The sequence below is a fragment of the Halichoerus grypus genome, chromosome 10, assembly GCF_964656455.1.
Source record: "Halichoerus grypus chromosome 10, mHalGry1.hap1.1, whole genome shotgun sequence".
Classification (NCBI taxonomy): Eukaryota; Metazoa; Chordata; class Mammalia; order Carnivora; family Phocidae; genus Halichoerus; species Halichoerus grypus.
In genome coordinates, this window is record NC_135721.1 from 18,504,359 (window position 1) to 18,529,788 (window position 25,430).

General features: G+C 33.9%; 1 protein-coding gene across 3 annotated transcripts in view; it reads right to left on the reverse strand.

The window, feature by feature from the left end:
• ATAD2B (ATPase family AAA domain containing 2B) overlaps nucleotides 1–25,430 on the reverse strand; it is a 157,156-nt gene that overhangs the window by 46,817 nt on the left and 84,909 nt on the right. For all 3 annotated transcript variants that reach the window (XR_013441620.1, XM_078056034.1, XM_078056033.1), the window contains exons 17-19: nucleotides 23,324–23,459; nucleotides 14,669–14,855; nucleotides 3,992–4,177 (exon numbers count right to left, since the gene is read on the reverse strand). Coding sequence is in view for 2 of the 3 variants with exons in the window: in XM_078056034.1 (XP_077912160.1) it covers nucleotides 3,992–4,177; nucleotides 14,669–14,855; nucleotides 23,324–23,459 (509 nt within the window). In the remaining variant the exon portion in view is untranslated. The remainder of the gene's footprint in view (nucleotides 1–3,991; nucleotides 4,178–14,668; nucleotides 14,856–23,323; nucleotides 23,460–25,430) is intronic.

Consider the following 25,430-nt stretch of genomic DNA (forward strand, 5'->3'; position numbering starts at 1 on the left):
CAAGAGAATGTTAAAGAGCTCTAAAAGATGAAATTATTACTCTGTCCCACAGAAAGAAAGTAGTTTTATATTCCTAATAAAACATTACCCCCACCCTGAGGGGGCGCCTGGGTGGCTCAGCTGGTTAAGCGTCCGACTCTTGATTTCAGCTCAGGTCATGATCTCAGGGACATGGGATGGAGCTCCATGACTAGCTCTGTGCTCAGCAGGGAGTCCGCTTGCGGTTCTCTCTCCCTCTCCCTCTGCCCCTCCCCACCCCTCACACCTGCTTGCATATGCTCTCTAAAATAAATAAATAAATCTTAAAAACAAACAAACAGGGGATCCTGGGTGGCTCAGTCATTAGCGTCTGCCTTCAGCTCAGGGCATGATCCCAGGGTTCTGGGATGGAGCCCCTCATTGGGCTCCCTGCTCCGCGGGAAGCCTGCTTCTTCCTCTCCCATTCCCTCTGCTTGTGTTCCTGCTCTCATTGTCTCTCTGTCAAATAAATAAATAAAATCTTAAAAAACAAACAAACAAAACATTACCCCCATGGTAACTAATTCTTTTTTGGTTTTGTTCTATTTTAAAAGTTGCGTGGAGAACCTTTCCTTTTCATCTCTGAATGAGTTTATTTTCTGAGAATAGTAGCATTTAGTACACAAGATTCAGAAAATACAGATAAGAAATTAAAATTATTATAATCTTAATACTCAGAAATAATTACTATTAACACTTCTGTTAACAGTTATATTTATGTAAATAGTTTTATTTAAATATATAAAACTATACAACTACTATATAGTTATTTCTATATAAACTTGGATAATACTATACATAATGATTACCTGTATTTTTTAACAATGTATTCACAACATCTTTTCATGACTTTTTTTTTTTTTTAAGATTTTATTTTTAAGTAATCTCTACACCCAACATGGGGTTCAAACTCACAACCTTGTGATCAAGAGTCACATGCTCTACCAACTGAGCCAGGACCCCACAACACTATTTTTTACATCAATATTTTATTTTATTTTATTTTAAAATTTTATTTATTTATTTGACAGACAGAGGCACAGCGAGAGAGGGAACACAAGCTGGGGGAGCGGGAGAGGGAGAAGCAGGCTTCCCGCTGAGCAGAGAGCCCAATGTGGGGTTCAATCCCAGAACCCTGGGATCATGACCTGAGCCGAAGGCAGACACTTAACGACTGAGCCACCCAGGCGCCCCACATCAATATTTTAAAGGTTTCATTGTGTTTCATGAAAGAAATCTGTAACTTAGCTAATCCCCTACAATATGACATTTAGATAGTTTCCAATCTATGAAGAAAGGCTATGATAAATACTCTTGTATTTTTTGTGTGGTCTGCACTGTATCTTTGTGTTAGTCCATGAAAAACTCTTCAGATAATTACCCATAAATGGTATTGCTGAGCCATAATGTGTGTACATATTTAAATCTATTACTTGGACTGCCCTGGAGAGGTTTATTCAACCGTTTTTTTATATCTGCCTATTTGACAGGTTAAAATCTGTTTTACTTTTAAATTATCCACTGTATTTTTTATTTAAATTCAATTAACCAACATATAGTACATCATTAGTTTCAGATGTAGAGTTTAATAATTCATCAGTTGCATATAACACCCAGTGCTCATCACATCACGTGCCCGCCTTAATGACCATCACCCAATTACCCCATCCCCCCACTAACCTCCCCTCCAGCAAACCTCCGTTTGTTTCCTATAGTTAAGAGTCTCTCATGGTTTTTCTCCGTCTCTAATGACTTTCCCATTCAGTTTTCCCTCCCTTGTCCTATGATCCTCTGCACTGTCCCACTATATTTTCTTTTTTTTTTTTTCCACTGTATTTTCTTAAAGGCACTCACTCTAGTAACTGGCCGTTTCCTTCTTTTAGAATCACTTGGGTTTTTTGCCACCCAGTGTCTACTTCATCTCTTCTACAGATCAGGTACTTTGCTAACCTACAGTTACTTAATCTGCAACTCTCTATGCTTTTCATTTATTCACCAAATATTTATCAATATGTGCTATTATTCACTACTATCTCAGTTTGTGACCTAAACAAAGCAAGCATTCTAAATTTAAATGAAAGGTTAGGGGCAGGGAAGGATTTCTGAAGAACAGTAAGTATAAAACATGTTATGTAATGAGTAATCTAAGAATTCTCATACTCTTCTCCCCACAAATGTGAATATCCATGATAGTTTTGCTAGCTACTTGGTTTATAATTAGTGTAAAGAACAGAGAAAACAAAGGGGAAAAAAAGAGCTGAAATTTCAGCTAGCAACTCTCTAATATTTTAGCTACTAATTAAGGGTACTGATAAACAAATAATGAATAAGTTGAATCCATTAAAAACTATAACAACAATATAGCAACACTGAAAATTTGTATGATATAATGTTAGCTTTAAAAACTAAACCAACAGGGAAGCCTGCGTGGCTCAGTCAGTTAAGCATCTGACTCTTGATTTCAGCTCAGGTCTTGATTCCAGGGTTGTGCAAGTTCAAGCCGTGTGTTGGGCTCCACTCTGGGCGTGGGGCTCACTTTAAAAAAAAAAAAAAAACTAAACCAAAAGTAAAATCACGTATGTGAACCGACAACAGGAGTAGGCAATGCTGCTGTGTTAAGAAAATGGGTTCACAAGACTTTTATTTACAAATTTTTCAGACAATATAAGGAAAACATCAGGTAATTATATATTCCTAAGGAGAACCCTCAATTATCCCGAATTTTCTTTATCTAAAATTATAATAAAACTACTTGACAGTGAGGATCTAATTTTTAAAAGTGGCTTCTAGGTTATGTCCAGGTTCAATCCATTTAAATCAATTTCAAGTACATTCCTACTTCATAATACCAAATATTTTATAGCTCTGTGGTTTCCAACATAAATTCACATCTATTATCTCACACCGAGAAGCCTGACTGTTACTATCCACATTTTACAGATGAGGTAACTGAGGCTATTCTAGGTTCAAAAGTTTATCCAAAATCAAAAGACTAGTAAGTCAGTACAACTTGGTTTTTCTGACTCTTACTACATATAGCATTCTACTAAACTTTATTAGCCCCAATGATAAAAAAAACAAAAAACATTGTGATTAATGGTCTTAATTAAGAATATCAGATTCTGAATAACCAAAAATGAATTATTCTACACTTAATAGATGTATTTACAAAATCAGTAAGTGTACTGATTTTAGCAAGATAGCTAACAAGTACGAAACAGAACAAAAGATCTCAGTAAACAGGTATCTTAATCATAAAATTCTATATAATCAAGGTTTACATTATAGCTTTTAAAACATGCAAAATCTTTTATATAAACTGTGTCACCTGGGCAAAATACTGCTAAGCATTTCTAAAGGTGATCATTTCAAGACCTAGTAAGCTTAGGGTGTTAAAAACACACATTTTGTAAAAATCAATTTCATTCACATGAGTTGACTACTATTTTTTTCTGAAACAAATGTGATTTTACCTTTGATCCTAATATGTTAAATATGAGTTGGCTTTGAACTCAAAAACTAAATATCAGATTTGCAAAATATGCACAGCAGTAATAACAGTCAAATTAACAATAATGATACCAAGGAAAGAACTGAAAGGTCCAATCCCACCAAATAATCTACCAGACAGTAAGAACAAGAAGGCTAACTGTAATGGAACTAACTGTGATACAGCTTAGGCCTTTATAGTACGTACCATACATATGTTGGGCTCTGGTCTAAACATGAATTATCTCAATCTTCACAGTAACAGTGATAAATATATCATTAGTACACCCAAAAAAAACTTGAAACTTAAATCATTAACTAACTTTCTTAAGTCACAGGGCTAATAAGTGATATAACCAAAGCATGAATCTAAACAGTATTTATTTTGTTAAAGAAGTTAAATTTATTAAATAAATTAGAATGTGTCCAAGTTACAAGATCAACTATTTCAAAACAATAAGGTAAATATTTAATCACTTCTTACCTCTTCAGGCAGTTCACTGTACATGGTTTCAGAGGTAGACAATAAAAATATAGGTGAAAATGATGGTATATCTTGTAGCAATGTCAGAAAAGTTGCTCTCACAGTTTCACTGACAGCTTCCCACCAATCACCAATGTGAGGCATATAAACAATACTAGGTACTGTTCTTCGAGCTTCACGAAAAATCTAATTAAGGAAAGAACTGGCATTAAAAATTAAAATTGATCTTATTCTAAATTTTACTCAGTAACCCCCAAATACATGAAATGTGTCAGGCGTGTTACTGTAATTATTCTCAGCTCAAATATTTAAGCTGTTCAAGATGTAATATACAAGTCTCACATAATAGCTTCCATCTACCCTTGCCCCACCTAAAAAAAGAAGGGGTGTGGGGGTTTTTGCCATTTTGTTATTCCTATTCAGTATTTAATAGTATAAAGGTATCAAATCGCTCCACTTATCTACCAAGTAAAGATAATAAAGCAAAATACCACTATAAAATATGCTGCAAATAAAGAGATAAACATGCACCTATATGTCACCCGTGTCAGAATGGTATCAGTAAGCACAAAGAAGAGAAGGAAGACATAGTTTCCATGTTTGTGCACATTCCCTAAAATCACTAAATATATGAATTAAATAAACCTTTTTACCACAATGTACCACCCTACAGTTTAAAATTAATGAACTACCTGCTGAACCACTTGTTTAACTCCTATTACCTTAATTCAATCCTCCATAAAGTAGTCACAAAATACCCTCACATCAATAAAGAGCAATAAATAAATGAGCAAAAAGCTCTGAGACACTCCCATTGTCAGAAAATACAAACTAAAGTTTCCTCAAGTGTTAAAAAGAGTCCTAACCATAGTTTCAGTCGCACTCTGCCAACATAACGCCAATAAGGACCAGGTTGGCTATTAGTAAGCTGCCAAGCAGAACTACTGCCCTTTACATATATGTCAACAACAGCTCAATAGCCCATCAACAAATTCTCGTGGGTTAATATGGCATCTCTTCAATACTTTTAACAAGTGAAAGAATAAATGTAAAAATCTTTCTTCAATTTCAGAATTCTATTTCTAAAATTGTCTACTACTTTCCCTTATTTTAAACATGTTTCAATTAACCTGTGTAATGTGCAAGATAGAGAAATAATGATATAATATTTTTTGATCTAATATTCCAAGCCATTAGGATTATCAGAAACGTTCCTAAGAATCACAATGATTATTTTTCTTTAATGAGTAAGCCTACCACTTGCATGAATTTTTCAAATGCTACATTTTATAAAGCTTAAACATTCTGTGTAAAATAAAATGTGTTGCCAATTTAATAAACCAGATGGAAGATGCTGAAATAAAAATTCTCCCCCAAATTGGAAATGTAGATGTTATGATCACTCACATCAAAAGTAATATTTGCTCCTTCCCTTCCTTTAATATTTGCATATCCACCAATCCAGAACAGTTGTACAGTACAACTCCAGGACTCTCAAATTTTGACCTTTTCTGCAAACACGCACCCTCTTATCCTGGATCTTGAAAATCCAAGGATTATTGTTTTCCAAAGTTCTTGCAGAAGATTCATAAGAGAAAAACAAGCATAAATATTGGCAAAAGGAAGGAACCACACAGGAGCACAAAGGCAAGTGAGGCATTTAATCCCCCCCCCCAAAAAATTGTTACATGCCACCCAAATCAGGGATGGTATGTGGAAGACAGTGACCAATGCCTTTTGTCTTTCCAATTCCCATTCTGTGCTGGTAAAACTAGGGAGAGTCAGCAGGGAAAAAAGTGTGATTACATGAAAAAGACTAATGAGCTATACAGCTTACTGAGAAACCTGACAAAACTAACCACCTAATTCAGCCATGCAAGTTACCACATGCCCAAGGAGAAATGAGAAAACATGCCTTTAAAAAACATAAAATGTAGCCTTTCGTTCTAATACTTGTAAGTTAGATTTTCCAGAAGTATGGGTTGAGAACATCTAGCTGCTAATCAGTACCAAAGAGTAAGGGCAAAGCAACAGAAGGTTAAGTGATAAATAAAAACTCTACAGAGCCAGAAGTTAAATAATGCAGTACTACAGGTATTTTAAACTCATTTGCAAGGCTGAACTAGAAACAAAAGCATCACCAACTCTACAAGAGTTGAGGGGTTTTTTTTTCTATTTCTTTCCTCTTTTCATCCAATTCTCCCCAAATTAACAAAGTGAACATGATATCCTATTGAACTTATTTCTAAAGACTTTAGGAAAATACCTTTATCAGTAGAACTTTTAAAAATTATATTTTAAAAGCTAAAGGAGGGAAAAAAATCAGAAAGAAAAAAGCCTAAGACAAATACAGAAAAATAAAAAGGGTTAGGCTTTCTGGTCCATGAATGTATAATTACCTGATTTTATAATTAATCTAACTACATGCAGTTTCAATACCCAGGGGCTATTTTCAAAATTTCTCTCCTAAACCTTTACAACAAAAACATCTTTAATTTCTAGAAAACTTTAAAAGCACTAATAAAACAAGTGTTATTTTTAATTCCTTACCCCATGTGATCTCATGATATTTAAACTTTCATATTTTCTTTAAATATATAGCCAACCTGTTCTAATTCTCCAGGTTTGTAATGAAAATTCAAAAAGAATAGTCTAAAAACGGTATTTAAAATTTCAGAAAAAAAGTTTAATCCTATTGTGATTTTTCCATAATGGAAAAACAGCTCTTCAGCAGTTTGCTGGTAACTTTTAAAGTTGTGGAATAAGATACACTCTGTGAAATCAATTAACCAGATTCAGAGTAGAAAAATAAAGTCTAGTTTTAGTGAAGCGGCAACTGTCTTGGGAACAAGTGATGCCATTTGATAACTAGAAAAATACTCACCTAGAGGGTGTCTTGGATTGGTGGATGTGCAAGGTGTAGTAGAAAACAGAAAAACTGTTATAGAGAAAAAAAGACAGTAGGCCAAATTACTGAACCAACCGTTCCAAAATACCTCTGACATGACCAGCACTCTTGCACAAATAAAATGAACAAACACCAGTGTATGTGAACTGTTCATTTTGATTCTTTAAACAATATATTCTATTTCCTTCTGGCCTCTTCTTGCCCCAGACATCATGGTCCCTTATGTAACTTTTTTTAAAAAATTTCTTTATTAAAAAAAAAAATCACAAACTACTTCTTCTGAATATTAAGATATTAAAGAGAAAAATCAGGTCATTGAAGTTAAAGGTATCCATATAAAGAAGCACTAATTACATAAACTGCACCTATATTTATAAGAGTTCTTATCATCTCAATAGCTAAACTGTAAAGTCAGTATTTTAGCCAACAAATTAAAGTGTAGTGCATGAAAATTTACTGTGTTTTAAAAATTAAGACCATACAGCCCATAACAAGCCATCTTCTTTGGAAACTGGAAACTAGAGCAATTTTAAATACAAAAGCGAATGAAGCAGACAGCTCCAAACTAGTACAGCTTTCACTTTCCTAAAAGGGGCTACATAAGAAAGAGGGAAACAACTTTTTGTCATCAATAAACTTCCAGAATTTGTCTTGCTCTTGTGCTAAAATTTATAAAACATAGGTAAAAGAAAAATCTTGGGGGTTAAAATATTCTTGATTTTTATAATAAAAAGCACTATTAAAAAAGTTTAATTCCTTATACCATGCTATCACAAAGTATTATAACAAATAATATATCTGCATTACTAATAACTTCATATCATATCTATCACTTTACTCCACTTATATTCTATTTACCTAGGATTTATCAAGCATCTCTGTGAAAAGGAGGCACTGTCTAGGGTCAAGATTCAAGAAATAAAGTGCTCAATTTCTTTACAAGCATACAAAATCAGCCTGTTATAAAATATAACTATACTAGAGTTTCTATATGACTGTAATATAAAGCAACATTTTATGAAAATTAAATCACCCAAATTTCTTTTCTGTTATTTTCATTGCCTAAGAATTTCAAGAATTTCAGTAAATGTGATAAACTCTGGACCAGGATAATTTAATTTGTTTACAAGTCAAGGAAAAAAAGTTGTTGCTATGGTAAAACACAGAAATCCATGTGCACAAACACAAGAGTATCCAAAGTATACACAGACTGCTATGGAGAAATCCAGAAATCCTTATATACAAACACAAGAGCATCCAAAGAATACACATAGGTAAATATTTTAATTCCTTCATGCTATTTAACCAAAAAGGATTTCCCCTGAACATTTCCAAATACAATTTCTTTCTGGGAAAAGAAATATACTCAAATTTTCACCAAAAAAAGACCCTTATTGACCATTTGAAACTATTTGTAACACCATATAGTGTCCAAACTCCAAGCCCTGTGACAGAGAATATATAAATTTATCAATTCAATCATACTTCTGAATTAACAAAAAAGATAAGATACGATATGCTCATCAATCCTGGTTTTCCTAAATCAACAGCAGAAATAATACAAAAGGCAAAAAAAATACATTTGAAGGTGTCAGAAAAGGGGAATCATAGCTGTTGGTTTTTTTAGAGTGTTAATACAGTAAGTCTTTTAGTACAGCTACTAACACCTCCAACCTTATTGTAGGGCTCAATAATTACTTGTGAACTTAATCGAACAATCATAAATCTTCCAGGCTACCCCAGTTTTCTATTTTCCTTCCAGAACCTTTGGAAGACTATAAAACACTCAGGTGGGTAGGTAGATAGATACAGGGACACACACAAACACACAAACACACACACACACACACACACACACACACAACCACTTTATGAACTCTGGCAATTGTTTTCAGTAATAAATACCTAGTGTCCAGTGATTGGCCAAAGTACTGTATCTCAAGTGTGATCTACTCAAGACCTAGAACAGTAACACCCAGATGCAGGTTTAAAGTGAAGATTCCCAGGGCTCACCCCAAATTTAAGGAATCAGAAACCCTGGGAGTAGAGCCAGGGAATCAGAAATTTTAGTAAGCACCCCCAGACAACTCTTATATTGACTAAATCTTAATAGAGAAAACCCTATAGTAGACACGAATTCCTCTACTGTTTTCACACAATTTGTAATATTCATCATCAGCTGAGGCAGTATGAAGGAGAAAAGGAAGATTTTCATATACATACTTATGTGTGGATAGGTTTTAAAGAACAGACATAGAATTAAACATGTATAAAGAAATATAAACGGGGCTCTTCCCATTTTCCATTTTATCACATATATAAATACAGCCCTTTAAAGGTGATTCAAGACTTCTTTCCTTTAAGATTACCTTTCATGTTTGTGTCACATTATTAAATAACCCCATTTAATTTATATCAGGTATCTTAGAGGCTGGGAAAAGAGAAAAACACAAAAGAAGAATGTGCCACAGACTGAGCCACATCTGTTTAGAGAGAATCCTGCCTACAGGAAGACTAGCTCTCAAGAAAGTAAGGCAAAAGGGAAGAAAGGGAATAGAGGACAAAGGATGAGAATTTTTCCAGCATTTTACTCCTAATATGCTCTCTTATACCTTCTTCTACCCACTAATAGCTCCACAAATTAAGAAAAAAAAATTCCTCAGTTTTATAATGTAATAGTCTCCTTTTGGATAATTTTTTAGAAGAGACAGTAATATATTTACAAATTTAAAATAACTTTAAATATGTACGTAAGATACAAATAATCAGGGATTAACCAGGACAGTTTATCTAGTCTCTGGCCAATGTTCAGAAGAAGTCTGAGCTCTGGCTACCATATCTACAAAATTCTACTCCGTCCCTGGGCAGTCTGGATACCCAGGTGTGGTCACTCAAAACTAAGCTCTACTTCTAAACCAGGACCTTGTAGGCAAAAGCAAAGATGAGATGTCTTGACGTACTAAATACAGTGTAATACAACCAGAACAATAAATACTAGGTTTTTGTTCTTTTCCACTACCAAAGGACACCTCTCTCCATCCTCCCCAAGAACACAACAAAAAGTAGTAAAAGACAAGAAATGAGAAAGAGACGTAGAGTATACAGTTAGAATTCTAATTTAGCCCAATGATGCCCATTAGAATGCAAGAAAAGTCCTAGAATCCCAGCAACACCAACATATAGTTCACTACAATGCTTCCTAAGTATTTCCTCACCTAATATAAGTCAGTAATAATTTATGAACATGTACATACACATATTAGCCATAAAGAATTATAGACAGAATACCCTCTGACTCTGAAAATGATCCTCTTTCAAAGTTATTTTATCTTTAGTTTGCCTGATACTGTCAAAAATACATATCAAAAAAAAATCCAACCTGTACAGCAGAGTGTAAACTAAAATGACAAAGTTATATTCATTCCCCAATTCTCCATATTCCTTCCCCCAAGGCAAAGCAATGATTATTAAGTTTTTTAGGGTATTCTTGGACAAAATTTCTATTTATATATAAGTATAAATTTTTGAAGGTTTTTTTTACAGAAAGATCATATTTTGATGGATTGATTTACAACTTGCTTTTTTCATAAATATCTCCTTTCATATATATCTCCTATGTAAATTTACCGCGTTCTTGTTAATAGTTTCATAGTACATAAGGATATACCATAATTTATCATAGCCCACCCACCATCAAAGGACATTTAGTTTGTTGGTCTTATTTAGTTTGGCAATGCTATACGATGCTGTGATAAATGTCCTTATACATCCAGCAGTGACTATTTACAGCTAAAACATCTTTAGGAAAAATTCTTTAATGTAAAATTCCTGGGCCAAAAGGTATATGTACTTAAAATTTAAAAAAATAGCGCCAATCTACACTCCAAAATCACCAGGCATCTTCTATCTTTTCATTTTTTTTATTTTTTAAAGATTTTATTTATTTATTTATTTGAGAGAGAAAGCACACAAGCAGGGGGAGTTGCAGAGGGAGAGGGAGAAGCAGGCTCCCCACTGAGCAGGGTGCCCGACGTGGGGCTCAATCCCAGGACCCCAAGATCACGACTTCAGCCAAAGGCAGATGCTTAACAAATTGAGCTACCCAGGTACCCCCAAGCTTTTTATTTTTACAAACCAGACAGTTGTTTCAAAATAGTATCCTGTTGCTTTAATTTGCATTTTCTTCAGCTATAAGTGAGGCTAAGAATCTTTTCAAACTTCTACTGGTTGCTTTCTATTTTTTTCTTCCGATAAATGGCATGCTATCTTGCCAATTTTTACATTACGTTGTCATTGTCATTCTTTCTGATTTTAACGTATTTTTGTATATTTAGGAAACGTACCCTTGACATGTGTGTTACAAATATACTTTTTCGCCAGGTTGTGTCTATTAATTTTATTAAAATAATTATTTCTGCCATGTGTAATTTAAATTTTATAAAGTCAAATTTGTTCATATCTTTATGTTTTCTGGCTTGTGTTTATTGTTTAGAAACTACTTCCTCATATTCAAGATTATAAATATACTGACCTTGTGAATTCTCTTTTTACAGTTCCACTGACAATCTAGAATTTGAGGACCACAAAAAAGGTAGGAAATCCAGTTTTGTTTTATCTTTTTCCCCTCATAGAGTCAGTTTTCCAAGACCACTTATTAAATAACTCATCTATTCTCTAACAACAAATGTCATCACCATCATCATCATATCCTCACCATCATCATACGCTAATCATCATCAGATACTAAATTCTCATTTCTACACAGGCCTAAGTGTTCAATCTCTCTTCTATTACTTTGTCTATCCCTGCACAGGTACATATTCTTTATTACTATGTTCTGTTACATTTTTAAAAACCCGGAAGGGCTCCCTTCGTCCTATTTTTTTTCCTCTAGAACTGTCCTTGCTATGCTCATACTTTTCTTTCTTTTTTTTTTTAGAGAGCACGAGCGCATGTGCACAAGCAGTGGAGAGGGGCAGAGGGAGAGAGAGAATCTTAAGCAGGCTCCACACTCAGCACGGAGCCTGATGCGGGGCTCAATCTCACAACGCTGAGATCATGACATGAGCCGAAATCAAGAGTAAGATGCTTAACCAACTGAGCCACCCAGGCACCCCTCATATTTATTTTCTAGAAGAAACACAAAGCCCTTTTCTAACTTTTCCTCTTAAACTATGGGTACATTATACTTGAGACTGCATTTAATTTATACATTGATTTAAAAAAGAACTCACAACTTTTCAATTTTGAGTCTTACCAGCCCTTAGTTGTGCAAAGAAGCTATAGGAGTAGTGATAAATACGATGACAGCTAACAGCTACTGGGTACTATATGCCATCCCTATTGGATGAGCTTATTTTAATAATTACAACCACCTTATGTAGCATCATTATCTCCATTTCATTATTGAGAAAATTAAGGCTCAAAGAAGTTAAGCAATTTCTCCAAGGCTACAAGCAATAAGCAAAGTAGCTGATATTTTAATCAATTTGCAATTTAAATTGAGTACATATTTTGAATTGTAGTACAGTAATTAAAAAAACAAGGTGTGTTTTTTATTTATTCAACTGTCCTCATTGAATTTTTAGTTTTCTTCTTTTAGGCTCTGCAAATTAACTGTTTAATTTGTTAATTGTTTAGTTAACAGTTGCTATTTTACATGGGACTACTTCTACTATATTTCTAACTTGTTACTATGTGTATAAAAGAAAACTTTTTTTTTAAGATTTTATTTATTTATTTGATCGAGGGAGACACAGCGAGAGAGGAAACATAAGCAGGGCGAGTGGGAGAGGGAGAAGCAGGCTTCCCGCAGAGCAGGGAGCCAGATACAGGGCTCGATCCCAGGACCCTGAGATCATGACCTGAGCTGAAGGCAGACGCTTAACAACTGAGCCACCCAGGTGCCCCTAAAAGAAAACTGTTTTACATTAACTTTGAAAGTGTCCACCCTACAGAATTCTCTTATTGTCCCTAATAATTTTTCAGTAGATCCTATAAGTTTTCCAAATATATAATCATATCACAGGCAAATATTTATAACTTCAATGTGTCTGTTCCAATATTTGTATCTCTCAATGTCTAAAAGAATCTATTTTGCATGCTTTAATAATGGTATATTACTCTTCTGATGTGCTACTAGAATCCATTTGTAGTATTTACTTTATGACCATTGCCTAAGTGAGATTAGTCTTAGGGTTTTCTCTGTATTTTAGTTTAGCATTAAAATGATCTTATCTTTTGGGCACCTGGGTGGCTCAGTCGTTAAGAGTCTGCCTTCAGCTCAGGTCATGATCCCAGGGTCCCAGGATGGAGCCCCACATTGGGCTCCCTGCTCAGTGGGAAGCCTGCTTCTCCCTCTCCCACTCCCCCTGCTTGTATTCCCTCCTTTGCTGTGTCTCTGTCAAATAAATAAATAAAATCTTTTTAAAAAATAAATTAATTAAATAAAATTATCTTATCTTTTAAGATTAAAAGAATTCACCCATGAAACTATCTGGATTTAGTGCTTTTTTGATACTCAATTTCTTCTTCCACAGTTAGTGTCTGTTTACATTCTTTCTCCCCTGGATTTATTTTTAATAGTATTGAGTAATTCTCTTACTTGCATATAAACTGCAGTAATTTTGTGTCACTAAAAAGGAAAAATATGAATATATAAATCAGCATTATTGGAAAACACTCACAGCCAGGATGAGTTAAATGTATAAAACTTGGAACAAATTACTAGTATATAGCTTTTTATTTAAGCCATGGGTTTTGGAAAAAATAGGGCTTTCTAAGTAGTGAAGTGTTACTAGGATGTTGATACCCAAGCAACTGTAATTGAAAGAGAAATGAAATCAACACTGTGGACTATTAAAAAAATACACATTTCTTGCTACAAGAAATGTACAGAGTGGTTTTCACTTAGGTACTATATGTGCAGGTATTAAGTATTTATAAAATGTATCTAAAAAAAAAAAATTATGTGCAATGCTCTTATAAGTGTTACTACTCTAGTCACCTAATCTTTAAAAGTAGGCAAAATATCAAAGTAGAAAGTGACATTCCTCTAATTTATTTATAAGAAACATTACTTAAACATTTAATGAGCACTTACTATGAGCTGGGCACTGTGTCAGAGACACAGAGATGGTGAAGACATGGTCCCCTCAAAAAACTTATTCCCCCAGCCCCTAGTTCCATCATGACACACTTGAAATAAATTCATAGTTATATAGTAAAACCTCAAGAAATACAAACAGCCCCACTATAACTTTGCACTTTACAAACCAGCAAACATAAAAGTAGTTGAAAATCAAATATCAAACACACTTGACTACTAACACAAATATATATAATGTTTAAATTGCTATCACTTTTCTACATTAATTTTAAATCCTGGCATCTCAAATTGGTTATCATTTCCTCTTCAGTAAGGCTCTAAGTACAGACAGAAGTCTAGAAAGGCTCTGAAACCACAGCGTTGAAAAGAGGATCAGAAAAAGGCAAAAGAAACTTCCTTTCTACAGTGTTTAATAAAACTTTAATATAAGAAAAAGGATATTAAAATTTCAGGAAAGAATGAAATATCATGGGGGAAACTATGAGCTCACCTTTATACATGATATAGATCAAAAGGATCCTTGGCCTTAGTATTTGAATGTTAATGAATAACCAACAAAAAGTTAATATTTATATTACTTTTCTTTGAAAAAACTTTATAAACACTACATAGATATAAACAGTAAGAAAGTTGGAAGTACTCTGATTTGGTACAAACCTACCTGTGCACATGATTCTTCAGGTGTTTTGGCACTAACTGAATAAAGTGCTGGGAGATCTAGTCTGTGCACAGAGAATTTTTCTAGAGTGTGCAAAAGTGCTGGAGCAAGGTGAGAAGTTTGACCTGAACCTCGTTCTCCAGACAGCAATAATCTTGGCCTGTAAGAGGTTGGCTGATGATATGGTGACCTGCAATACATGTAAGACATGATAATTATTTCAAAACCATACATTCTGAAGATCAGTATGAAATATTAGGTAAAATATTTACACTAAAAATGTAACTCCAAATTAACAGAACTTTCTCTTATCCTTAATTTTTAAGTACAGTGAATCACTTTTTTCATTAATTATGGTTTTAAAATGTTGATCTCTCTGATCATTTTAATAACCAAGATGTAAAAGTATAGAAAAAACAATGTAAAAATACCTGGGTATTCATCCTATCATATCATATGTATTAACTTGGAAAATGCTTCAGACCCTAAGCATTAGTGTGACACTATTAATTATCCAAGGTCGATGTTAAGAATCCCACTTCAACAAAGAAGTTGGTATATCTGAAGATTATCCAAGATGTAAGGCTTTCTTTTTAATAGTTAAAATGGTAAATCTTATGTATATTTTACCACAATTTTTAAGATAGAAAAAAAATGTAGGACTTCCTCAGTAGCAGGAAAATTTGGTTTTTCGGCCAATAAAAACTAAATGCCCATATCCTAATACATAATATCTAAAGATCTACAACAGAGAAAGCAAATTTAGAAAAATATATTAAACTGAATTCAACGTGCATTCTCAAGATTCTACAGCACCATTAAAATGATAAATGAAACAAGTTTATCTACTATCACTACAGATAACGCAGGAAATTTTAAACAATGCAATAAGAACAAAGCAAATAAAAAATGGAATAGAAATAAATAAGGAAAACACTGTTACTTGTAAAGGATATGATTATGCACTAAAAAAATCCAAGAGAATCAACTAATAACTGTCAGAACCTACCAAAAGTAACAATTCAAAAGACAGAAATAGAAAAATCAAAACATTTCCTAATACCATCAATAACCAATGTAAGGAAGGAAAGGAGATCCTATTCACAAATGCAAAAGTAAAATAAAACAAAACAAACAATATTAAATATTCTTAGCAAAAGTGTGAAACTATATATACATAATGAGCCTGAATATAAAGATGTCAATTCTTCCCAACCCATTTAACTATAGTTACGGTATTTTATTTCATACATTTAAAATATTCATATCAAGGCCAACAGACACATGAAAAGATGCTCAAAATCACTCATCATCAGAGAAATACAAATCAAAACCAAGATGAGATACCACCTCACACCTGTCAGACATAAACAGAAACAACAGATGTTGGCGAGGATGGGGAGAAAGGGAAACTCTCTTACACTGCTGGTGGGAATGCAAGCTGGTGCAGCCACTCTGGAAAACAGTAAGGAGGTTCCTCAAAAAGTTAAAAATAGAACTACCCTGAGATCCAGCAATTGCACTACTGAGTATTTACCCACAGGATACAAAAATACAGATTCAAAGGGATATATGCACTCCTATGTTTAGATCAGCATTATCGACAATAGCCAAACTATGGAAAGAGCCCAGATGCCCATTGAGTGATGAATGGAGAAAGAAGACGTGATATATATACACAATGGAATACTATTCAGCTATTAAAAATAATGAAATCTTGCCATTTGCAATGACATGGATGGAGCTAGAGTATGTTATGCTAAGCGAAGTCAGTCAGAGAAAGACAAATACCATATGGTTTCATTTATATGTAGAATTTAAGAAACAAAACAGATGAACAAAGTGGAAAGGGGAAGAAAGGGGAGGGAAGCTAACCATAAGAGACTTAACTATAGAGAACAAACAGGATTGATGGAGCAAGGTGGGTGGGGGATGGGCTAGATGGGTGATGGGAATTAAGGAGGGCACCTATTATAATAAGCACTGGGTATATTATGTAAGTGATGATCACTAAGTTCTACTCCTGAAACCAGTATTACGCTAAGTGCTAACTAACTAGAATGTAATAAGAAAAAAATTAAAATATTCACATCAAAATCCAAAAACTAAAAATTGAGGAAGGGACAATTTAATACTTAATCACAATATCATCTGAAAGAATAATCAAGTAAGAACATCAAGAAAATTTTGGTAAAGTGTGCTAGCTCCAATTTCAGAACATTTAAACCTGTTTTAGTAATAAGTACTTCATACAGCTTTAATTTTCTCAGCAATTCTATGAAATATAAGCTTCCTCTTATTAAACAGATGAAGAAACCAAGACTCAGAGAAGTTAGATATGAGATTGTACAAATGGGTGGTGAAAGAGTTCAAATTCTCATTCAGGTCCATGTAATTGCTAAGCTGAACCACTGTGTTAGGATGTACTCTACTTTATATTGAAATATATTACAGAATAGAATAATAGAATATAATGTAGAGTACACCAAAGAAAACAAACATAGATCAGAATATAATAGGCAGCCCAGGAAACAAGTCGTTGTAGTTCAAAGAATTTCATATAAGATAACAAACATAAAAAATAAATGGAATGGGGATGAATTATAAAATATTGTTTTAAAATAGGGAAGATTCAGATCCTAATTTCACAGAACAAAATTAATTCTAATAAAGAAAAAACAAGAGATTCGTGTACTTTTAACTCATAAAAATCTACACTTTTGTAACTCAAAAATTACAATCTGAACCAAATGGCAAACAACTAAATGAGACAAAGAATCTGCCATTAATAGGAATAGTTCTTAATGTATAAAGAGCTTATGTTCATAAGTATTTTGTTTTTGTTTTTTTTTTAATTTTATTTTATTATGTTAATCACCATACATTACATCATTAGTTTTTGATGTAGTGTTCCATGATTCATTGTTTGCATCTAACAGCTTCCTGGGCAAAGGACATAAACAGATAATTCAAAAAGAAAATAGAAACATAACATTTTTTTTAGTGTTCATTCATTTAATAATTGAAGAATGCTTCCTATGGTAAGTCCCTCAGCCCTGGATACCTAACAACCAGTTATCATAGAGCTCATACTTGAACAGTATTGAGTGGGAAAAGGAAATATACAACTAATATAATTCAGTGTGATTAACAAGCAGTACTGTTTAAGTACAGAATGCTATGAGACACTCCAATTAGAGACTCAAGGCTTTCCTGGAAAGTGTTACCAAAGCACAAACTGAACAGATTGGAGGCAGAAAGGACAAATTTTAAGAAATAAAAATAGGATGTACAAAGGATCAAAGGCCCCTGGACCTTTGGAGTAATAGTTCATACAGTTAGCTTCTTTTAAGGTTTTAGGGCAATGTATGGGTAAAGATTCTGGGGTTAGGGAGGAGAGGAGGAAAGGAGAATCAGACTATGAAGAGCTACAAAGAGTTTCGTAAACCATGTTAAAAGTTTGGAATGCGCACTAAAGATAAGGAGGAAGCATATTAGCTTAAGCAGGGGAAGTGATATGATCATACACATGTTTTTGGAAGATAACTCTAGATCACTATGTCAGTATAGGAAAAGGTTTGAAAGAAGACAAAACAGGAGGAAAGATGACCAGTTAGGAGTCTGCAGTAATAACCCAGGCATGAGATGTTAATGATAATCTAGACAAGAACAGTGTCAGAGGAGGTGAGAAGGAACAGCCTGAGATGAGACTTATTCACAGGACCTAGACATTGACTAGATACATAGGAAAGAAAGAGGAAGGAGTTGAGGATGATATCCAATTCTAGTTGTAATACCTGCATGATGGTAGCTCACCAGACTCACAGGAGAAGGGGAGACACAGTCCAGTACATACTGAAAGATGTGTGTGGCATATTAAGGGCAATCAGCAGCTAGAGATGGTCTAAAACTCAAGACCAATGTTGGCTTAAGAAAGATTTGGTGGGGCGCCTAGGTGGCGCAGCTGGTTGGGCGTCCAACTCTTCGTTTCTGCTTGGGTCATGATCTCAGGGTCGTGGGATTGAGCCCTGCGCTGGGCTCCATAGTCAGCACAGAGTCTGCTTAGGACACTCTCCCTCTGCCCCTCCCCCCACTCAAATAAATAAATAAATCTTGGTAGGTAGGTAGGTAGGAAGGAAGGAAGGAAGGAAGGAAGAGCTGTAAGGAGGGAGGGAAGAAGGAAGATTTGGTAGTTACAGGTCGGGGGGAGACTTGGTAGTTATTAACAGAGATTAAAAAATTATGAAAATTGGGCGCCTGGGTGGCTCAGTTGGTTAAGCGACTGCCTTCGGCTCAGGTCATGATCCTGGAGTCCCTGGATCGAGTCCCGCATTGGGCTCCCTGCTCGACAGGGAGTCTGCTTCTCCCTCTGACCCTCCCCCCTCTCATGTGCTCTCTCTCTCTCATTCTCTCTCTCTCAAATAAATAAAATCTTTTAAAAAAAAAGCCAAATTATAAAAAAAAATATGAAAACACATCTTTTATCTGTTAGACTGATAAACTAAAAATTAATTTTAATACCATTAGTGAGTAGATGTTGGGAAAATTGGTTTTCTCATGACTAGTGATAATGGAAAAAAGCAAAATTTTTCCAAAATTAAATTTGGCAATTATGTCACATACATTCTAAAATATATATCCCAAGGATATTCTGCAATTCATCCCACTCCCAAGGACTCCCTTACCTCTTTAACATTCTCTACGTTTTTTTCATAGTACATATCTTCTAATATTTTATCTACCTATTACACTTATTGTTTTATTATCTATCTCCATCTAGTACATATGCTGAATGAGGTCAGGGGTCATTGTCCATTTTGTTCACTGACATATTCCAAGTACCTAGGACAACATATGGCACATGATGGGCACTTTGACAAAATATCTGAATGAGTAAATATGAAAGAACAAATGAATGATTCAAACAAGCAAGAAGATACTATTTTCATCTATCTGGTTGGCAAAGATGTAAAAAGGCAGTGTTCAGAATTGACACGGGTATAGGAAAAATAACACTCTCATATATCAGTGCTGAAAAATGTAAATTGGTACAACTGTTCTGGAAGTCAATTTAACAACCTGTATCAAGTTTTTAAATGTATATACCCTTTGACATAGCAATCACTGTTTTTAAAATTTACCCTAAGCTATGAATCAGATAATGATGTTAAAAATGTATACTGAGAAAGATGCCTATCCAGATCCACATATCTATCATAAAAGAAGAAAATTAGAAATTTCAATCTTTTATTAATAAGGTTATAAAAATTATGGAACATCCAAAAAATAAAATACTATGTAGCTATTTTAAAAGAATGACATTAAACATATTCTGGCATGAAATAACTTTCCCAATGTAGTAGATAAAAAAGCAAGTTACATTAGCCTTACAGGAGGATTTTAATTTACATAAAATAATATGTGGGTCTGTCTATACACACAGAGAAAATATGGAAGTGTGGTCACCAAAACTTTAACAAAAATTACCTTCAGGTGCTTGGGCTTTAATTTTTACTTTCTTCTTTATGCTCTTCTTTATTACTTGAATTTTCTACAGAGTATATCATCTTTCTAATCAGAAAAAACAAAGCTATTTTCATTTAGAAAACCTCAGAAAACTCTGTTTCTAATCCCCTTATGGTAATATACAGTCAGAAAGAAAACTTATTTTCCATCATAAGGGTTTTTTCTATCAGATTGGTAGACTTTAAATATCTTGACTTCTATTTCACCTTAAGTCTATAAAAAGGTTTCAACATTGCTTTAGGAAACTATTCCCAGAAACAGAAACCCACCAACAATGCCCAAGCTAGTGTTACTGGAGACCAGTATTAAAGTCATGCTTTCTACCTATTGAGCACTTTTTCTGTATTGATCTAGCACATGCTAACACTTGTTCAAACACAAAGCCAAACCAAATCAACAACAACAACAACAAAAAACACGTACAGCCCTTATTAAAGGCCTCTATTCTAAACTGTATGCTTTGTGGGAAGTATGAAAATCCTACTGTCCAACCTACCCAAAAAAACAATGCAATTCCCTATCTACCTATTAAGCTCAGAAATCAATTTGGAAATTACATAGATAATAAAAATAATAATAATAAGATCCTAGGAAACAAACAGTACAGAGCCTAACTCTGCTACCTGCTAGCAGCTTAATCATGGGCAATTTACTTATTTTTCATTGTGGTTGTTTCCTCGTCTATAAAATATTGATACCACAAATGCTATATGACTGATGAGAGGCCTGTATGTATTGCTACATATAAAACCTCAAGCTTTATATATCTACCACATGTCTAGTTTGTAATGAGCATCAGATGCTAACTCGTAACCCTTCATACTCAGAAGGACAGCAAACCTTCCTTGACTTCCCAATGAAAGCTTCTAGTTCTGCTATAAAGCACTTTAGCCATATCACAATGTCTGTCACCCTCAATAAAAAGAATTTCTCCAGAGTAAGAACTACTTTATATCTTACTCATGCTTATGTTTTTAGCACCTAATACAGTGCCAGGCATAAACACATAAAAACTGGGAGAATGGGTCAGTAAATAAAGAAATAAATAAATGGAATTTATCAAAACATCTAAAACAAAAAAAGCTTACTTCTAGGATATACCTGTCTCCCTATTAAATAAAAATCACATCATGAACTAGAAATTTTATGTAAAAGAAGCTAAAATTGGGCGCCTGGGTGGCTCAGTTGGTTGGGCGACTGCCTTCGGCTCGGGTCATGATCCTGGAGTCCCTGGATCGAGTCCCGCATCGGGCTCCCTGCTCGGCGGGGAGTCTGCTTCTCCCTCTGACCCTCCCCCCTCTCATGTGCTTTCTCTCTCATTCTCTCTCTGTCAAATAAATAAAAAAAAAAAAAAAAAGTTTAGAAGCTAAAATTAAACCAATTCCTTCAAAAAGGTTAAACCAAGCAAAACCATACCGTGATACACATTAAATGACAGAGAATGTTCTTAATAAAAAGTCAGCCTCAAAACTGCACATGAAGTTTTCTAAATCAAAATCTATTTCTGTATCACTTTACTGACAACAGAGCTATATCATAAAACTGGAACAAGTCTTCTGATAAGAGTTTCTTAGCTCCTATTATATATTTCAAATCCAAATAACTAAACAAATCACACACATGCACACAGGGTAGCCAGGTGAGAACCAGAAAAAAAATGATTTGGTTTTCCCTTAGCCATCAGTAAAATAGATTTGTAAAAGTACTGAAAAAAATTCTAAGAAAACGTCCCTGAGGGCATAAAAGATCTGGAATAGAAGAAAAGAACCTGCTGTTAAAGAACAAAAGAAAAAAAAGAATAAATGAAAGTAACTTAGTCTCATTTTAAAAAAATAAAAAATAAGAAAGAGTTATCAGTGCAAATAATCAAATTAACATTTAACCAAAATCTACATGGGAGAAACTTCAAGTTGAAGACTTAAATTTGTTCAAAATATCTCTTTAAAAAATTACTAAAAAGTACATACAATCAATCCAGCCTTTTCTAATAAAAGTGCTATCAGACCTACCTGACAGGGCATTATGGTCCTATAACTATCATGCTAATTATGTAAATGCAAGTGATGAAGCTGCTAGTATTTGAAAACTATTTGGTCTCTTAATTTAAAATTACATTAGCACTAAAGTTGTTTACCCAATAAAAAGTGCCTAACAAAAGCTGCTTTAACATGGATAAAGGTAAATGTAAATAGAAAAACCATAAAATCTAAATCAGGAAAGAGTACACTAATGAGGTTTTGGAGAATCAAAAAGTTGTTAATCTGTTTACTGAGAAATTTCTAATTCAGAATCTTTTTAGTACTCTTAGAATCCCTAAACTATCATCTGACACTTGTTACAAATTAAAATACTCCAGATCACGATAAATATTTCATTTTTGACCATTTTAGTTCAAAATAAAAGGCATTAAAATTGGGGACATAAGCTGACTTTCTAAAATACAACCCTTTCTTCCACCCTGGTTTAAAAAAAAAAAAAAAAAAGAGGGGCACCTGGGTGGCTCAGTCAGTTAAGCATCTGCCCTCAGCTCAGGTCAAGAACTAGGGTCCTGTAATCCAGCTCCCAGCAGGGCGTCTGCTTCTCCCTCTCCCTGTGCTCTCCCCCACCCCACCATACGTGCTCTCTCTCTCTCAAATAAAATTTTTAAAATTAAATAAACAAATAAATCTCCTTAAAAAAACACACACACACAGAAATCACAGTTTAGAAAAAAAATAATCTTTGGGGCACCTGGGTGGATCAGTCGTTAAGCGTCTGCCTTCGGCTCAAGTCATAACCCCAGGGTCCTGGGATCAAGCCCCGCATTGGGCTCCCTGCTTGGCGGGAGGCTTGCTTCTCCCTCTCCCACTCCCCCTGCTTGTGTTCCCTCTCTCACTGTGTCTCTCTTTGTCAAATAAATAAATAAAATCTTTAAAAAACAAAAAAAGAAAAAAATAATCTTTAGTTGACCAATAAACCCATTTATTACCAGACAAAAAAGCATACACAGTAAAAGTTTCCTAGAATTGTGTCCAAACAGCTGAAGAAAACAAAGTCCTCAGTTACAACCATAAGTAAAAATATACCATAATTCTAACCATAAAACAGTAAAACTCACTCTAAATTTAAAAAAAAAATTGATATGTTACTTACATTGTAAAATGAAGGTAGGGTTTATGTACAGCAGCAGCTGATGACTGTTTCTTTGGTGATCCTGAGTGACAACTGGTCTCAAAAATTGATAAAGCATTCTCATCTTCACTATCATCTAAAATCAGAGTTTCTATATCTGTTCCAAAAAAAAAAATCACACAGATTATGAGGCTTATAAAGTCCTTTAGTATTAGTGCCCCACCAAAGCTAAGGAAAATTGGTTTAAAAATCATGTGACATTAATATATTACCTATCAAATAACAGAGATCAACCAGGCAAATTGACAAACTGCAGGTTTTTAAAATAATTTGTAATTGGAATTAATGGAATTCTTTTACCCTTACAGACTGCCTAAGTGCTAAGAGATGTGATTCGGAAGACTTCATTGACTAACTATAAGAAGTCTGGAAAAGAAATGACACTCTCATAAAACACCCACATACTTATTAAAAATTTCTAAGTTAATTTGACCAAAACCAGTGCATTTCATATACGATATCTTGCTTAGGTACTAGGGTGCTAAAGTTATGGCCAACTCTTATAAAAACAACAACAAGGAACAAACTGACTTATTTTTTAACATGGCATACACATATACACACATCTATACGTCTAGTTAAGAGTCAGGAAATCCGTGGAAACAAAACCAATCTTAAAAATGCACTCATTCAAGTAACATTAGTCTCTATATGAGTCTGCTGTTACTGCTCAATGAACAAACTGGAATCTCTATTGAGAGTGCAATACTTAAAATTTACCTGGACTACAACCTGAAGTACTAATAACTGTGCTTCACACATACCTAACAAAAGTGTCAATTCGCTCAATAAGAAGCAATGCTACATGTGTAGGAGAAATGAGAGAATTAACATTGATAAAAATCGTACTCTTCTCCCAAAAAAAAAAAAGGAAAAAAAAGAGGAATAATTTCTACAAAGAGGTACTGAACTATGCTGGCAGATACAGAGTTCAATGGATTTTATAAGCTAAATATTTAGTACAAACAATATTGCGAAAGTTAACCTGAAAAATAACTGAATACCTTTTGAGTGATAATTTCATATACCAGTCTAAGAAGAATATTAAGACCCAAACAAACCAGAATAATATATCTAAATAATTAAAAAATAATTATTAATAATCAAATAATAATCAAATTTTTTTCTCTTCTCCACTGGCACATGAAGAAGTGGAACTAAAGCATACTTTGTATTTATTTAATAAATTTGTAAGAAAACAGTAATGCCATAAAAAATTCTCAAATGAAAATAAAAGAACTATATCATATGTCCATTGACAGATGAATGGATAAAGAAGATGTGGTATATATATATATATACAATGGAATACTACTCAGTCATCAAATAAAATGAAATCTTGCCATTTGCAACGACGTGGACAGAACTAAAGAGTATTATGCTAAGCGAAATAAGTCAATCAGAGAAAGACAATTATCATATGATCTCACTCATATGTGGAATTTAATAAACAGAACAGAGGATCATAGGCAAAGGGAGGGAAAAATAAAACAAGACGAAATCAAGAGAGGGAGACAAACCATAAGAGACTCTTAATCATAGGAAACAAACAGGGTTGCTGGAGGGAAGGGGGTTTGGGGGATGTGGTAACTGGATGATGGACACTAAGGAGGGCACGTGATGTAATGAGCACTGGGTATTATACAAGACTGATAAATCACTGAACTCTGCCTCTGAAACTAGTAATACACTATATGTTAATTAACTGAATTTAAATTTAAAAAAATTTAAAAATGAACTATCATAATCTCTCAAATGGGAAGATACGATTTTTATGATTTTCTAAAGGCGACACAAGTTTTTTTTAAAAATTTGGGGAAAAAGATACATATCCTCAGTTATGAAAATCAGACATAAGAAAAGTACAATTCATGGCAGAGTACCTGACTCATTCATAATAAAATATTTGTTCCCCTCCCTATTTGACAAACTTAGGAGATCAAGTAATCCATGTCATATTTCATGAGAATCTATCCCTGAAAAATACAATTTCCAAAAAGTATAATTTATAAAAACAGCAAAATGCATTGATTGTTGATGATTTTTTACTATATATAATATTTTTAAT